This window comes from Diospyros lotus, chromosome 10, assembly GCF_014633365.1.
Source record: "Diospyros lotus cultivar Yz01 chromosome 10, ASM1463336v1, whole genome shotgun sequence".
Taxonomy (NCBI): Eukaryota; Viridiplantae; Streptophyta; class Magnoliopsida; order Ericales; family Ebenaceae; genus Diospyros; species Diospyros lotus.
The window spans coordinates 24,228,913-24,246,806 of record NC_068347.1 but is presented as its reverse complement, the minus strand read 5'-3'; the positions used below and the strand labels follow the sequence as shown (position 1 = coordinate 24,246,806).

General features: G+C 35.6%; 1 protein-coding gene across 4 annotated transcripts; it reads left to right on the top strand.

Moving 5' to 3' along the window:
* The first annotated feature begins 5,420 nt into the window (after nucleotides 1-5,420).
* LOC127812334 (fimbrin-3-like) lies at nucleotides 5,421-16,128 on the top strand. 4 transcript variants are annotated; one of them, XM_052352762.1, is made up of 16 exons: nucleotides 5,422-5,596; nucleotides 5,901-5,965; nucleotides 6,202-6,343; nucleotides 6,512-6,682; nucleotides 6,932-7,170; nucleotides 7,276-7,447; nucleotides 7,535-7,573; nucleotides 7,759-7,827; nucleotides 7,929-8,045; nucleotides 8,425-8,636; nucleotides 9,661-9,816; nucleotides 10,227-10,426; nucleotides 12,210-12,367; nucleotides 12,450-12,546; nucleotides 13,000-13,091; nucleotides 15,399-16,128. In XM_052352762.1, exons 3-16 carry the CDS (start codon nucleotides 6,257-6,259, stop codon nucleotides 15,693-15,695), a joined length of 2,106 nt encoding a protein of 701 aa, XP_052208722.1. In that variant the 5' UTR covers nucleotides 5,422-5,596; nucleotides 5,901-5,965; nucleotides 6,202-6,256; the 3' UTR covers nucleotides 15,696-16,128. The 4 variants fall into 4 exon arrangements, with proteins under 4 accessions (XP_052208723.1, XP_052208722.1, XP_052208721.1 ...); XM_052352761.1 differs by lacking the exon at nucleotides 5,901-5,965; XM_052352763.1 differs by lacking the exons at nucleotides 5,901-5,965; nucleotides 9,661-9,816 and having other exon boundaries at nucleotides 5,421-5,596.
* Nucleotides 16,129-17,894: the final 1,766 nt, after the last annotated feature.

The window sequence follows — 17,894 nt, the reverse complement described above, 5'->3', positions numbered from 1 at the left end:
GGCTTCACCTTAGTCAATCCACTATAATATACCATGGATTTACAATGATAACAAAGATATATTACAACTAAAGAAATAAAAAAAAACTCGACAACCAACTTACAAAGTAATGAAGATGATAAAATAAAGTACACGCTCAATAATCGAGCAACCCTGCACTCCCACATCGACAATCTCTCTATACATCTCTCATACTCACCAAACCATGAGAATAGTGAAAGAATCGATACCTAGTTGGATTTCTCGCTTCGTTCATCTCTCTCTTTGTCCCGCATGGTTTATTCTTTTGTTCGTGTGTGAAGTTCTCTCTTCTCATTTGTTAATAGACAATTGAAATGCCTTTATATGCAAAGAGGGGAAATGATGGCAGCCCTTGGATCAAGGGGTTCTAAGGTGATAATCAATGGTCCACAAACAACCAGCCATTGAACACATATATATTAGCCCAATGCAATGCAAATGAAATGCACACGAACTATATATTTGTCAATTTATTTAACATAAAATATAATACCATATACCATATGTCATTTACATGAATTAATAAAATAAAATATAACATATCAATATATTTTGAATCATATATCAACATCTCATGCCATACAAAAACATAAAGAGACAAAACTAACAAACAGTGAAAACAAACCTAAACACTGAAGAGAGATAACATTCTCAAAACTAAGGATACACAACTATCATATGAAAAGGCCAATTAATGATTAACAAAAACACTGAAGACCTTGATGCCCAAAAAAGAGCAGTAGTGAGGATCAACATAGCAAGGACACTAAGGAAAACTTAGAGTGCATTAGCATACTTATAACCCATACAAATGTTTTATGAGAAGATTGATTTAGGAGTATACTATCAACCCCCTCACTACTAAGTAACCCAAGCTAGTGGAGAAGACATTCAGCAAAGCGAGAGTGCATAATCAATGATGTAGGCCCAAGATACTAAGCGAAACGCCTTAGTGGAGTACAAAGGACTGGTCGATTGGAAGTCGCCAAAAGTGCCATAGAGTGCGGCTCTGAAAGGAATGAGGAAAGGGAAAGGCGACCAACCGTACCCACACGACACACTAAATCTGATACGTCAACTAGGACAAGGAGTGCTTCTGCTCCATAAAGCATATGTTGTTTTGCTCTTTCCAGATAAAGTACACCATTGCCTACAAAATCAAATGATTAGTAACACTTCAATTTCCCATTATTGCCAAGGCCATCCAAATTTATTTGAATGCCCAAAGAAGGATAATATCTGCTTAGAATATGAACAATCAAAGAACAAATGGCTATGCCGTTCCACTATTGCTTTGCATAGAAAATACCTATTAGGCAAAGGTAAAACAGGTTAATACAATCAAAAGAATATAAGGGCTCCCTAATTGTTAACTAGCAAATAAGTGCATGAGTAAGAATGACAATACTATGCCTTACCAAACGATGCCATAGAACATGCAGATGTTGCAACAAAAAACCTGTAAAGCAGACCAAACAAAAAAAAAAAAAGATCCATTAGGGGTTGGGAGCCACCGAAGCTCATCATGGTGCTCAACCTATGGGGGGCCAAGCATACGCTATTGGATAATGTCCAGAGATCCCAAGGAAGCCCTATTCGACCAAGACCAAACACCATCGACAATGATCTCAAAAACACGAGTACAAATAGAAATTTCCAATTATCGGGGCAGCTGGCTATAGAATTTATCAACTAGTACCTCGAGATGATGCCATTGGTCGTACCACAGGAAGATTCTGCTACCATTACCAACCCTCCAACCAAACTTGTCACGCACCAAAAGACAAACATATAACATTTTCCTCTAGTACTAGGGATAGAAATAAGGCACTGGAAGAAACCAAAAACACTTGTCCTTAATTCGATAAGTGTGGACCCACTTAACCCATAACGACTCATAATCACCTGGGAGCAATCTCCAAATCCATTTCACAACTAGAGCTTAGTTCCAAACATATAAAGGCTTTAGACTTAGACTCACTTACTTCTTACGACAACACACGAATTGTCAGACAACCTTCGCCTGATAGGAATCCAACTCATTACCATTCTAGATGAAATTTCACACTAGTTACTCAAGCTCCTTGAGCACCCACTTAGGTAAAAAGAAAATAGAGGCCCAATACAAATAAATGATAGAGATAACAGAATATGCCAGCTAAAGTCGACTGCTAAAATAAAGCGAATGACTATGCCACGAACACACTTTACTCCCCACTTTATCCAAAATAGGCTTGCAGTCCTTATACGACGGCTTATGGACAACAAAGGAACCCCCAAATATCTCATAGGAAACAAACCCCGAAGCAAGATAGAGCTCCTCCCTTAAAGCCTCGTCACTACACAGAATAAAGAAATTGTTTTTCAAGGGATTAGCATGAAGACCCAACAAATAAGCAAACCTTTCCAAACAAGACTTCAAGATGCTAACAGAAGAAAAGTCTCTATGAGAGAACAACAACAAATCATCAGCAAACGTGAGCACCACCATCCTCGTCTACTTACACTTTCAATGGAACTAGAAATCTGTAGATTGGGAATACTGACACACCATGCCCTATAAGACCTATATGACTAGAACGAAAAGGTAGGGCGATAATAGGTCCCACTGCCTCAATCCTCAATCACTTGGGAAAAAAACTATACAATTTTCCATTAATCTTAACTGAACAACGAGAAGTCATGACACATTCCTTAACCCATGTACAAAACTAAGAAGAGAAATTCATCAAACAGAGGACCTCAAGAAGGAAATCCCACTCCATAAAATTATAGGCCTTAGTTAGGTCTACTTTCATAGCACAGCATGAGGGACCTTTGTAGAAGTGGTATTAATGGACCAACTCATACATTAGCAAGACATTTTCAACTATCGCCCGACTTCGCACAAAGGTAGTTTGGGTCTCATCCACCAACCTCAGAAGCACCGCTTTAAGCCTATTAGCCAAAATTTGAATGATGACCTTATATATGACATTATAAAAAGAAATTGACATGAATTGACTATGGGACTCCAGGTAAAAAAATTTGGGAATAAGACTAATGATAGTGGTATTAACCTTTTTTAATAAGTGACTTGTGACAAAGAAACTGTGAGCAACCTCTACCACATAAAAGTCCACCACTTCCCAAGCCTTTTGGAAGAACTTGACAATAAAACCATCTGGCTTGGGCGTTTTATCATCGCCCATACTAAAGAGAGACTACTTAACTTTTTCAGGGGTTGCTATTGCGATAAGCCCCGTCCACTGATCATGAGCCAGTTGCCTATCCACAAAAGGGGTATTGTTTTCAAGACGAAAATCTACCACATGAGTATTGCTACCCAGAGCTGTTGGCAATAAGACATAAAGGTGCCCACTATATCCTTGCTATAATTTGTAATTGAGCCATCTGCCCTCTGCAAACTAAGGACATGATGGTGATTATGATGAGCCATCACGGTTCAAAAGAAGAAACAAGAGCATCGATCCCTCTCTACAGCCCACTTGACTCGCGCTTGAATACGAAAAAAATCAGACTCTTGAGCTAAGGTAGCTGAAAATTCCCTACTCAACTCAAGCTCTCTTTGACGGATAGCAGAATCATTAGGCCTATCAATGAGGGACTGCTACACTTGAAACAATCAAGCATGAAGATCCACTGCTTCGATAGCATGACTAGTAGAACTATTGAGGAGCTTCATGGCAGTTTTCACCACCTTGAGCTTTTGAACTAACCTAAACATAGGAAACCCACGAACCTCCACAACCCAACTGGCAGCCACTTTGCTAAAAAACAAAGGGTAATATGCCAAATGGTTAAGGAAGTGGAATGAACCCCCATTAAACCTACTAGACTCCAACATACTAACCACCACAGGGCATGGTTAGAGATCCCCTTTTGCAAGAAAGAAGGCTTGCTACAAGGATATCTAGAAAGCCAACAATAATTAACAAGAGCTCTATATCAAGTTTGCAAAAAATCATTCCAAAATAGAACTCAAATTTTCTATTAAATAATTGCTTCTCTTGTTATAAAATAAAAAAACTCAAATTCTTAATTTTAAACTTTATGTTATGATTTAGAAAATATCATTTTTATATTTTTAAATTTTCTAAAAATGAATGCTATATCTTTTGGAACATAAAAAATAATTTTTGAAACTAAAGGGGACTAACTATTCTAAAATTTTCAAGGACAAGGAAGTTAATTTTTTTATTATTATTTTTGACAAAAATGGTGTTTCGCAAATGTTTTTTTTTTTAATTCTAAGAAAAGAAAAATATCATTTCATATTTTTTATTTAAGTTACATTTAGATATATAGGGTCAATAACTTTTGTCATTTAGAATTTTAAGGATGCAACTTAATTTGTTGAGAGCATTTGGATTTTTGTCAAAAACAAATAATGTATGTGGACCAACAAATAGAAGAAGTTAGAATAACCCTACACTGATGATGATGCAATGGGCCACCAATGTATTTGTTTTTAGGACATGACATGAAATGTTACTCCACATTGCTTAAAAGTTTCCCTACACTGAATGAATTAGTAATGACTGTCATGAAGCTTGCTGGGAGCACCATTCAAATGTTTACATCAAGTTAATTCCATTTAAGAAAGTGTTAAAAGTTAATACGAAACATGCTTTCACAGTTAGCCATGGGTACTGTTGGTAGTTATTGGTGAGAGCTGTGACTATCAAGTATTGATTGCAATAATGATTGATCGATTATTGTTGCTGATTTTATGGAACATATCCCTCGTGATAATTTTTAATGATTTAAGATTTTTTAAATGTTTTTAATGATAGTTTTTAAGGTTCAAGACTTCATATAATTAATAAATGTGAGATTAAATATGATTCGTAAGATTTAAAGTCAAAGGTAATTTGTAAATTTGGAGGTAAAAGTGACTTGTTAATTTACAAAATAAGGGCATTTGATCTCGCAAAACTTCGTATATTTAATTTCGTTAGTAAAAATAGTTCAATTTACTATTTAATAAGGGTAAGAATTTAATTATTATTATTCAAATTAAATAAACTGATTCACTTTTAATAAAAATGTTATATCAATACTTAATTTAAGTATTTGATAATTATGGTGATATTTTATATTATGTACTGTATTAATATAAATATATAAAATATTATTAATATTAAAAATCATCAAATTCAAGTATGGGAATCACATTTACCTTCGGAGAGAGTATCTGGTATCGGGTTTGGCCTGATATGATAGGACAGGCGCTAAACAGTAAACACGTTCGCAGGTAGTTGAAGAAAGGACACCGAAGTTGCTGAGGTGGCCGTACACGTGGCAACCGAAGCCGCGAGCTGTCTGACATGTAGAGCGCGTCCATCTATTCACCATGCGGCCGCGCGTCAGCTCTTCATTTCTCCAACGCTTCGTCCTCTTATGAAGTGTCTCCCGTGCCTTCTCTCTCTCTCTCTCTCTCTTTGCTCTCCGTGGAAGCAAAACTCGATGCACTCTCCGTGTTTCTGCATCAGAATCGAGAGGAACGGTTTTCCAAGGCCTGAACGAAGAGAGAAACCAGGAGTTCAACGGATTGAATCACTGGTTTCCACAGGTATTTTGTGAATTGTCTTCAGTCCTCTCGGTTTCTTTCTTCGCTTCAATTCCATTTCAAATCATTCCTTGAGGTCTGACAATTGGTGCCTAACGAGTTTTTTTGCCGCGACGCTCGAGGAAAGAGAGATTCCAGTCTATTGAGTTTCTGGTTTCCACGGTTTCTATGTGTTTGCGAATTCTCTTCTTTCGTGTTTTCTCTTTTGGATTTCAATTCATTTTCGTAACTTCATTGCCGGCAGAACTCTATTAATTAATTAGTTAGCGGTCCTTGCTTCTTAACCAGTTTATTTTCGTTACTTTAGGGACAAAAGATCTTGAATAAAAGTAAGAAACCAACCACGGAGTCTCTAGTTTCTGCGGTTTTCAGGTTTTAAATTCTCTTCAATGCCACATTTTCCTTGTGGATTTCAAATGATTTTCGTAGCATTTATTGACAATGTTTGAATTTGGAGACTGTTATAAATTTTGCTGCCAACTTGCATTAGCCATTGTTATTGTCTGAATACGTTGATACGAATATCAGTTACTGCGTCTGGTATTTGTTTGAATTATTGGTCTATATATTTTTGTTGAATTTTGCTGAATTTACTGAAATTTGAGCAGAAAGAAAACTGGCGATCCATTTTTGTCTCCAAGATAGTGAGTTCTACATAAGAAGATGTCTAGTTTTGAGGGTGTTCTTGTTTCTGATCAATTGCTTCAGAGCCAATTCACACAGGTTGAACTTCGCAGCCTCAAATCAAAAGTATCTTTCTATAGTCCCTCTCCTCTTATTATTTCCTTTCAGAATTCAGATTGTTATTCACTATAGGAATTCTGCTAGTTGATTTGGTTGAGCAAGTTTGTTGACGATTATTTTGTCACACTAGCTGACCCCTGCTATTATTTTTTTCTCCTCTGTTTTTCTTCGTAGTTTCTTTCACTAAAGAATCAGAATGGTAAAGTTACAATAGGAGATTTGCCTTCTTCAATGGTGAAACTGAAAGCTTTTGGTGACATGTTGAAGGAAGAGGATATTAGGGAAATACTGAGCAAGATCAGTTCTGATATGGATAATGAGTTTGATTTTGAAGGCTTCCTCAGGGTGAGTTATGTGACAATTCTTCCATATTATATGATGTATTTTTCTTTTTTCTTTTTTAATTTTACATAGTTGAACAAATATTTGGATGGAAAGAAGAATTAAAATAACAAGTTTTAGGCCCTAATTCTACTTTCACATGGTTAGAAGTACTGAATTTACCAACTATATCGCATATGAATTAGAATTTCCGGTCTTACTGGATTTTCAAGCTTGTAAATAATATGAGGACTAATATATTTGAATGCGCAGACATATTTGTATCTGCAGTCTCAAGCAACAGAAAAATTGGGTTGTCAAAAGAACTCATCATCATTCCTTAAGGCTACCACGACTACTCTTCTTCACACTGTTAGTGAATCAGAGAAAGCATTTTATGTTGTGCATATCAATAGCTATCTGAGGGAAGACCCATTTCTGAAGCAATTTCTTCCTATAGATCCAGCTACAAATGCACTATTTAACCTTGCAAAAGATGGAGTTCTTCTATGGTACTTAAAGCAGGGTGTGCTTTATAGTACTCTACTTTATTATGTTACATAAGGCCAATGTAGTTCAGAGTAGTTTTGATGTATTTTTATGGCTTGCAAATGCAGTAAGCTTATCAACATTGCTGTACCGGGCACAATTGATGAACGAGCTATAAACATCAAAACAATACTCAACCCTTGGGAAAGGAATGAAAATCATACCCTTTGTCTCAACTCAGCAAAGGCTATTGGCTGCACAGTGGTTAACATTGGCAACCAGGATCTGGTTGAAGGAAGAGTGAGGCTGTCTTTTTTAGTTCCCTTGTCAGTTATATATGATGATTTTCATGGTGTGATAATATATATACTTTTTTCAATTTTGCAGCCACATTTGGTTCTTGGGTTGACTAGTCAAATTATTAAGGTGCATATACATCATCTTTTCCATATATTTGCATGTTAGCTTTCAGAATGTTAAGGGGAAATTTACGCAGAAGCAAGGCAGCATGTTATAACAAATAGAGGCATAGAGTTTCTAGTTTTGAAGAGTTATTGTTGCTTATAGTTCTTTCACTTTGTTTGGTACTGTATTAACTGTGTGCACTTTAGATCCAACTGTTGGCAGATCTCAGCCTCAGGAAGTCACCACAGCTTGTAGAATTGGTGGAAGACAACAATGTAATTGACCACTGATTGTTTGAATTTGATTATTTAATTTTTATGTTTCTGTGTTAATTTGAATAGGGGTGTATGATCATCATATATCGTATATTTTCCAGGATATTGAAGAGCTTATGGGATTAACCCCTGAAAGGGTCTTGTTAAAGTGGATGAATTTTAATCTTAAGAAAGCGGGCTACAAGAAAACTGTTACAAATTTCTCTTCTGATTTAAAGGTATCTGGCACCTTATTTGTCAAATGGCACTGGGTTACTTAAGCCTCAAGGAGTGCCATTTTCAATATACATTGTTTGGATGGAAAAGTATGTCATCTGTTGTTATGTTTGTTTGCCAGGCATCAGAATATCCAATATTGAACTTGGTACAGGACCTCTTGTATAGATGTATTATTATCCTTATTTCTACTTATTAACCACGCGATCTCCTTTTTTCACAACCATATAGAACAAGTCTTATCTGCTTAATTACCTTGCCATGGCCTGAAAATATTTATCACATTTTGGTCCATTTTGACACATGGCACTGAACCTAATATTATATTACCGCTTCAAACCAATTTCCTGCAAACCAATATCACATGCTCATGCACTGCAGGATGGAGAAGCTTATGCATATCTGCTTAATGTTCTTGCACCTGAACATTGCGGTCCAGCCACTTTAGATGCCAAGGATCCTGAAAAAAGGGCTAACTTGGTACTTGAGCATGCAGAGAAAATGAACTGCAAATGTTACATAACCTCAAAGGACATAGTTGAAGGCTCTCCAAATCTGAATCTTGCATTTGTTGCACAAATATTCCATCAGAGGTGGGAACTGGACTACTTTTGTAATATAAACTTCATGACATCTTGTAAATTTTGTTCAAGATTTTTTGCTTCCAGTTTTATTTATTGTACACAACATTTTATGCGATCGTAAAATTCTTCCAGAGCAAAAAAGTGAAAACTTTTATCCCATACCTATAAAACAATCTTTGTTATATACCTCAAAATGTTGGGCCATTAAGTATCAACAAGTAGAAAAGATGAGTATAGCTGAGATTAGGATGTTCTGGTGGATGTGTGGCTATACAAGAAAAGACAAAATTAAAAAAAAAATATACGTAATAAGGCTTGAGGAGTGCCTATTTAGATAAGATGCAAGAGATGCAATTAAGATGGTTTGGAATATGTGAGAAGAAGACTGGTAGAGATATGTGTGAGGTTAGTGAATGAAATGAAGTTTGTAGCTAAATATAGAGGAAGACCAAATAAAATTTAGTGGAAAACTCTTTAACATGACATATGATATAATAGTCTTACAAAGGATATGGCCAATGATAGCGATGGTTGGAGCCTCAAGGTCTACATTCATGTAGCCAACCCCATCTGTGTGATTAAGGCTTGTGAATATTGTTGTTGTATAGGTGTTATTGAGTAGATAGTGGACACCTTTGGACCTATGGGATTTTCTTGGTGCTGGCACATGGACATTTATTAATTGTGATTTAGGGTGAACATGCTCTTCATGGAGATTTTTTCCATTGAAGTTTCATGATTGTTGACTGGAACAAATGATTTCTCATTTTCTCTTCTCATAGTTATAACTGCTTTGGGGAGCCATTTCTTCTTTTTATCTTTTCATGGGTATTCCAACTCAACATTGTGCAGAAACTAGGTATTTATCCTACCAGACACATGCACATACACACAGAGCAGATCCATTAATGTGTATGGCATTAAACTTTGATCTGCCAATTTATTTCCTTTTGCTGTACCTTGTTGATGATTTTGTCTTTATATTTTGGTAGGAGAGATTCAAGAACTGGTAAAATATAGATCTTTCTTGCAGGAATGGCCTCTCTACAGACAACAAAAAATTTTCTTTTGCAAATATGATGACAGATGATGAGCAATTTTCTAGGGATGAAAGATGCTTTCGACTATGGATCAATAGTCTTGGAATTGCTACTTATGTTAATAACTTGTTTGAGGATGTCAGAAATGGGTATAGTTCTACCTTTGTTCCATGTCCCTAATTATTCTTCATCTTTTAAAAAAAAAAAAAAAAATATACATATGTGATATCTGCCGGAGTATCTGGATATTATTTGATTATGTATGAGGGCAGTCACCAATATGCTTCATTTGTTTTTTCTTTCTATTTTTTGTATCTTAACTGATTAACTATATTTTCTAATCTTTATGATATTTATTATGAAATGGAACGACTTTCTTTTTTTGGATAAAAAACTCCCAGCAAGTGTAACAATAACCAACCGAATGTTGTTTTCTTAATCAATCTTCCAAAATTTGATAACTCTCTGAGTCCCACAACAGAGTGTTCTTGGAACATGAAGTTGTTCCTTCCTAGACCAAGGAGTGCTTTTAAACTCTTTGTACCCCTCATGCATGCAGATGGATACTCTTGGAAGTGCTGGACAAAATTTCTCCAGGATCTGTTAACTGGAAACAGACAACTAAACCTCCTATTAAAATGCCATTTAGAAAAGTGGAGAACTGCAACCAAGTTATTAGGATCGCAAAGCACTTAAAGTTTTCCCTTGTGAATGTTTCAGGAAATGATATCGTACAAGGGAATAAGAAGCTCATCTGTGGTAATCTCCTTCATTTCAAGCTGTTACTAGACCTGATGGATTATACAATTTTCCTAACTTTCTGCCTGGTTTATTATTCTGGTTTACCAGTTAATGTTCTTCATGCCTGAAATTGATATTTTTCTAAAATAAGTTAATTTCCCAATGTTCTTCTCTCCTTTTTACGTACGCTTTCCTTTTGCTTCAGGTATGTTATTGCTTTTCCTAATGCCTGAGGGTTTTTTATATTGTTACTCTGTTAAAGTTGGGAGATAGAAATATCATAGTTAAAGTTGTTATAAGAGAATAGATTTTGAATATTATTAGCACGTATGCACCACAAGATGGGAGAAGCGATATAGGCAAAATTTTGGGAGGATTAGAGTGACTATTGCAACTTGCAAGGAATATCTAGAGGAGAGAAAATCATTATAGGAGATGATTTAAATGGTCATGTGTGTAGAAAAGTGAATGGGCATAAAGATGTGGATGGAGGTTATGGTTTTTGGAGAAAGAAATAATGAGAAAAAAGCTATTTTAAATTTTGCCACTGTATATGATCTCATCATAGCTAATACCATGTTCAAGAATCAGAATGAACACTTGGTCACATATAAAAGTAGTTTATTAGTTGTTCAAATAGATTACTATGGGGATTGTAAAGTTAAAGAGGAAAGTTCCTAACTGCTAACATAGGCTTGAATTAAACGCAAAAGCTCAAAATCAAAGAGTATTGGTGGTAGAATGAAGAGATACAAGATAAAAAATCAAAATTAAGAGGGGCTTGATCTAAGACTTTATGTACATGTTGCAACAAAGAAAACCTAAAGGGATATATTTTGGAAAAAGCAAGGTCAAATGCTTAAATTTTTTTTTACCACTAACTCAAAACAAAAGATAGGGAAAGAGATTTATATAAGCTGGTAGCAAGAGAAAGAAAACTAAGGGATTTGAACCAATTGAAGTGCATAAAAAACAAAAATCAAAAGGTGTTGGCAAATGAGGGAGTGATCAAGAAGAGATTAAAAGATTATTGGTTGAAGCTATTCAATGAATGTGGAGAAACAAGTGTCATGTTGGAACATCTAAGTAACTCTAAAAAATTATGTATTCTATAGACATGTTTGTCCAAATGAAGTAAAGTAAAGCAAGCTATGGAAAAGATGGAAAATGGTAAAGTTGTTAGTTAGATCAAACAATTACTCATGTTTCCTTATTGTACAAGTTGGTTTCATAATATCAACTATGTAATGGAATGTGACCATATCAATTATCTTCATTCACCATCTCACGAAACTTTTCCATATGAAGATGGTGTTGAAGGATTGCGTCAAGAATGGCCTCTAGCGTAAAATTTTGCTACATCGCTCTTTTGCATGGATTTGTATTGTCAGTATGACTTCAAAAGTCAATTTAACATTATGAATGATGTGTCACCAACCTAGTGATAGTATCCGAATACCCTATGGTTAAGAATCCAAGCAAGCGTAATACTGCTGATTTTGTAAATTCCATTGTGGGTCAAGACTATAATAGATAGAAATTCAGAATATACGCCATCTTGGAGTTTATTGAAATCCAAGTAACAAAGGTTAGGACTAATGAAGATATTTTTCTTTTAAGTATTACCTTGGGTTGCCATTGCAAAAAAACATGGTCCTTGAGGCAAGTGAAGTTCTACTATGATAACTCCCTTTATGTTGGGAGCTCTTTTATTTTTCCTGGATTGGTTCTGTCAATAAACTTTAGAGAAAAGAAATATTGGAAATACAAATGCTCAAATCATCTGTTTCTCTTTTCTCAGCTTTCCTATGGCAGTTGCTACGGTTGAATATCCTTCAACTCCTGAAGAACCTGAGGTCGTGTTCCCAAGGGAAGGAGATTACTGACTCTCATATCATGAATTGGGCAAACAAAAAAGTCAAGAGCACAGGCAGAAATTCTCATATGGAGAGTTTTAAGGTTAAGAAGTTTGACATTCATTTCTACCCTTCTGTTTATTTTAAATTAAGACTGACTAGTGCTGTTGTGGTCCCGTTATCAGGATAAGAACCTTTCAAGTGGATTATTCTTCCTTGAACTTCTCAGTGCGGTTGAGCCAAGGGTAGTGAATTGGAATCTTGTAACCAAGGGTGAAAGTGGTATGATTTTTTGCAAAGCATAGAGTTCCAGCGGAAGTTATAAACTTTAGTTGGCTTAGGAAATGTGGAATGTGACCCCTCCCTGTCAAATGACATATTGTTGATGACTGGATCAAATACAAGATGCAGTAGCTTTTCAAAATATCGTCCATATGTTTTATGATTAAGAATGCTATAACCATCTTAGCCTGCTTGGTCTACACATTCTGGAAACATTAAACAAAATATTCGGGTCATTATTAAGGGAAATTTTTATTTGTTGAGACACTCTCTCTATTTTCATTATCAGCAGTGATTCTTTTTCTTTTAATTCTTTTGGGGGGGGGGGGGGGTGTGGAATGGATATCATGTGTAAGCTGATGGAGAAAAATGAGTACTAATCCATCAAGTTCTTTATTCTGAAAAAGTTATTGTGTGACTATAAAGTTGGTTTATTTTTGTTGTTTGTGATAGATGAGGAGAAGAGATTGAACGCAACATACATAATCAGTGTTGCACGAAAGCTTGGATGTTCCATTTTCTTGTTACCTGAGGACATAGTTCAGGTGAGAGTGCTATTAAGATGGGGTTTCAAATCTGTTTTCCCATTAATTCCATTTTTGAATTGAGAACAGAAGGTTCCATTGTTAAATCATCTCATTTTGTCAGGAACCCTAGTGGTTTGTTTAGGAGTGCACATGCTAATTTGCTTTGGCTCTCTCCAAAGGAGAGAGCAACAAAAAGACAAGGGAAGGAACTCTGGAACTTTTTTGTTTTTGGGTTAATAGCTTGGTTTATCTCAAACTTAGGGTCATTTTGCAATTTTATCCCGTTTTGATAATTGTTTCAATTTGGTCATTGAACTTTTAACATTGGGGTCAATTTTATCCTCAATCAGCCAAGCGTGTTGTAACATCCCGCATCGAGCGATAGGAAGGACTGGTACAACTTACCCTGATGGGCCAACGCGAACTTCCCAAAGGGTCACCCATCCTTGAGCTTCCTTAGCTCAAGCACGCTTAACTTAGGAGTTCTTTGCCTACATTCAGCCCAAAAGGTATCCAGCTGATGTTGTTTCATTCCTTACTTATTCTCGATATATACTACCCTTCTTTGGGTTTTGCGGTATTACATTCTCCCCCCCCTTGAGCACATGACGTTCTCGTCATGCTACCTTACAATTGGTCCTAGCTCTCCCCTTTGGGAGCTGCCATCCTAGAAGCCTGTTAGGAGCCACTCCTTGCTCAGGCCCTCGCGCCCTGGCGCCATTCCCCGCCCTTATTGGACTGCCTTCTCCAAGGGTCTACTCTGATACCACATGTAATATTCCACATTGAGCGATAAGAAGGACCGAGACAACTTACCTTGATGGGCCTACGCGAACTTCCCAGGGGGTCACCCATCCCTGAGCTTCCTCAGCTCAAGCACGTTTAACCCAGGAGTTATTTGCCTACATTCAGTCCAAAAGGTATCCAGCTGGTGTTGTTTCCTTCCTTACTTATTCTCGATATATATTACCCTTTTTTGGGCTCTTAGGGTATTATATGTGTATCCCATCATACGTGGCAGTTGAGGTGGCATGCTGATGCTGCAATGCACAAGGAAAAATGACGTCATTTTGCCTTGTGTATTTTGAAACCCTAAGTATTTGTTACTTAGGGTTTCAAAAGAAGAGGAGGAACTCGATGGCGATGCACACGAGGGAGGCAAAAGGTGACACACGACGAGGGCAACAACCACAGAAGTGACAGAATCGACGCACAGTGATAATGACAATGATGCACGTGAGGGAGACAGAAGGAGACACATGATGGGAAAGCAATGACGACTGTCACGAAAGCGACTCACATCGAAGCTGACGAAATCAACGCACAACGACGATAGCCAACTCAACAGAACAAACTCACGACAACGGAGGCGAAAGCGACTCACGACAATGGAGACGAAACCGAAGCACGACAATGGTGACGGAACGACAGTGACAACAGCTACAAAGAGTATTTTGACGTGTGACCTAGAGAGAGAAGCTGGGTTACCTAAGAGAGAGAGAAGCCGATGCCTAGCTGTTGCTAATGTTTGTCATTGCTGTTGATTTTGTCACCATTGAAGCCGTGCGTCGATTCCGTCACCGTCGGTGTGGTTCGCTTCCATGGCCGTCACCATTGCTTTCTCGCCATGCGTCGCCTTCCATCTCTCTCACATGCGTCGCCATTGCTGTAGAGTTCGTCTCCTCTTTTGAAACCTTGAGTAACAATGACTTTGGGTGTTTTATGCACAAGGCAAAACGACGTTGTTTTGCCTTGTGCATTGCAGCATCAGCATGACAAAACAACGTCATCTTGTTAATGTGTCCATTATGGACACATTAACACGCCACTCCAGGCGCCATGTATGTTGGAGCACACGCATGACCGATTGAGGATAACATTGACACTAACGTTAAAGTTCGATGACCAAGTTGAAACAATTCTTAAAATGGGATAAAATTACAAAATGACCCTAAATTCAGAATAAATCAGGCTATTAACCCCCCTTTTTTTTTTAGAAACGCTAGTGTCTAGACCTTCAGCCTGACTAATCTAGAAAGAGTTGTTGACATTGCATTATACAATAGTGGTTTATGCCTTCTAGTCCCTAACCATATATTCATTCAGGACCTGTACAATTTCCCTATGCAAAACTATCGTTGTTATGATCGTTATTTTGATGGGTAACTTGCAAAAGTCGAACTTGCTTCTTTATGGGGAAAATGCAGGCTAAACTTCTGCCCTCATCTCGAAAGGGACTTCCCTTAGCAAAACTACGAGTTGGAGTCACTTGAGAAACGATAACGTAGAGGACAAACAACTGACATTTTGTTCATGCAATGGCAGGTAAATCAGAAGATGATCCTCACTCTTATAGCCAGCATCATGTATTGGAGCCTTCAGCAACTTGGGGAAGAGCCCGAGTCATCTCCATCATCTACCACTGCTGCTACTCCTCCTAGTGCATCTCCAGCACCATCCACCAACAGCGAAGACGAAAGTTCACTGGCCGGTGATATCTCGAGCTTGACAATTTATGAAAGTTCACTGGGTGGCGATGTCTCAAGCTTGACAATCGATGACACGGCGTCTGATACTACAATCTCCTCACAGTTGGAAAATGAGGATCCCACTATCGCCTGATGCTGGAGTCCCCTTATGGGTAAAAAACGAGGTTAATCCTGCCACCGCGGATGCTCGAGTCACGGCAAGCAAGGAACTCTTGTCAAAGAATGAACTGCAACTTGCACACATTTTGCACGAAAATGGGAGAGGCAAAAGGAGGTGGAGAAGGGACACTGCTGTTGGCTGGGAAGGTGCAGATGGATTGGATTTTGCATGTGGTCTTTTCCAAGCAAAGAAAAATGCACGGCCATGGAGTATACTGCTTGATCCAAAAGCTGCTTTTGTATAGGCTTTAAGTTCTATTCCTTCCACGGTAATGATCTTTTCTTTCCCTCTTTCTTTCTTCTCTGTTTAGACTTGTTCTATCCACGTGGATGGGATTTTGTAAATGGAATACTTGGTTATGTATTTGCTTGAAAACAATTGCAATAAATCAATGATGTGTTTGATTTGAGCGATGGTTGGTATGTGTTTTATTTACTTAGACGCAATACTGTAATTGTTCTTACAATTTTATATATGGAATGATGACATTTTGATTGAAAATTAAAAAAGTTATTAGCGTGATTTATAACTTTAAAAGATGTATTTAGATATAATTTTAATTATTTAATAAATTAAACTTTGAATTCAAGTTTTCAACACTTATTGCTCATTCCAAACATATCAAGCATAGGAAGTTGATGTGATCAAACGGATTTTAAAAAAAAAACATAGTGATTTAAAATAATAATAATAATAATAGGGAGTTCTTTAAATAATAGGGCGTTGGATGGAATTTATCCTTAAAATATATTTTTGTAAAAAATAATTTCATCTTATTTTTAATAGTTACATAAAGGGTAAATTATTAAAAATGCTCTTGAAGTTTAACAAAATTACAAAAAATAACTTTGACATTTAAGAAATAGCGAAGTATCCATTTGTTAATTTGACATTTTGTTGGAGTACAAAATGACAAATTTCCTGTGTATTTTAAAAAAAGAATTTATGATATTTTAGATATTAGCCTGTATTGGTAGAATAAAAAAAAAAAACCATTAAATCTCTTCAAAGTTTATAATTTAAGATATTTAATCTCCGGGATATTTTTTATTGACTATCTCACTTGATATCATTTTTTGGCTAAAAAATTATATTTACATGCCAAAAAAAAAATATTGTAGTGTCCCTATTAATATTAAAAAATTACACACAATTCTATTATTATAAATTAATTAAAATTCAAAATATCAAACTTGAGTGGAGAAAAGTTGTTCTAATTGATGATCTAAAAGGAAGAAATAGAAAAAAAAGAGGTGTAAAAATATAATCAACTCTTGTTAATCCTTAAACCCAAACAAAATTCTAATTTATCTTAAAGAAGGGTAAAAGTTAACTAGTTTATAACCTAACTAAAATTCAATTTATTTTTGAAAATAGAAATATATTAGTTTCCAATGTATCTTTGAAATTATGGAAGTAAAGTAATCTCAAAATAATTGAATTTTTTGATCAAATATTCTTGCATTTTTATTTTGTAAACACCATTTTTAATTAAATTTTTAAACATACAATTTTTTTTTTAATTTTCCTTGTTTTTTCTTAGTAAATGTGACTTTTAATTACATTTTCAAACACTGCATTTGTGTTTCAAATTTCAAAGGTTGGAAATTATTTTCTTTATTGGCAACAATCATGGTAAAAAAATTGCTATAAACTCAAGACGAAGAATTGTTTTTTAAGAAATAATAATATTTTAAAGTTAATATTCTATTATTTTTTAAATCTTTTCAAAATATTTAAAAGCAAAATTGGGTAATCAATTAATGCTATTTTTGTATTTTTGGTTGCAAAATATTAAAATTGAAAACAAAAAGTCAATCAAACGGTTCTAAATTTTACCTTATTTTATAATAAGTTTGTTAGTTTTATTTTTAATTAATTTATAATAATAACATTATGTTTAATTATTGAAGATTAGTTGGGCATTACAGTCATTTTCTTTTTCTGCATCTAAATTTATTTTTTTAATTGAAAATAATGTCAAAGAGAGTTATTGGTCAAATTGTAAATTTTAAAGGAATTTAGTAAATTTTACCTAATAAAAAATTAAAATAACGTTACTTATTGTAATGGATACGTTTGTAATTTTATCAAGAGTCAAATTAACCAAATTGCCTTTTTTTTCTAAATCAAATGGATTAAAATTGAAAAGTGAAATTATCAAATTAGTTT

Coding starts and splice junctions, on each gene's coding strand:
- LOC127812334 (XM_052352761.1), top strand. CDS start 6,257: ATGTCTAGTTTTGAGGGTGTTCTTGTTTCTGATCAATTGCTTCAGAGC. Junction 8,637..9,660: donor GCACAAATATTCCATCAGAG/GTGGGAACTGGA, acceptor TCTTTCTTGCAG/GAATGGCCTCTCTACAGACA. Junction 13,092..15,398: donor TACCTGAGGACATAGTTCAG/GTGAGAGTGCTA, acceptor ATGCAATGGCAG/GTAAATCAGAAGATGATCCT.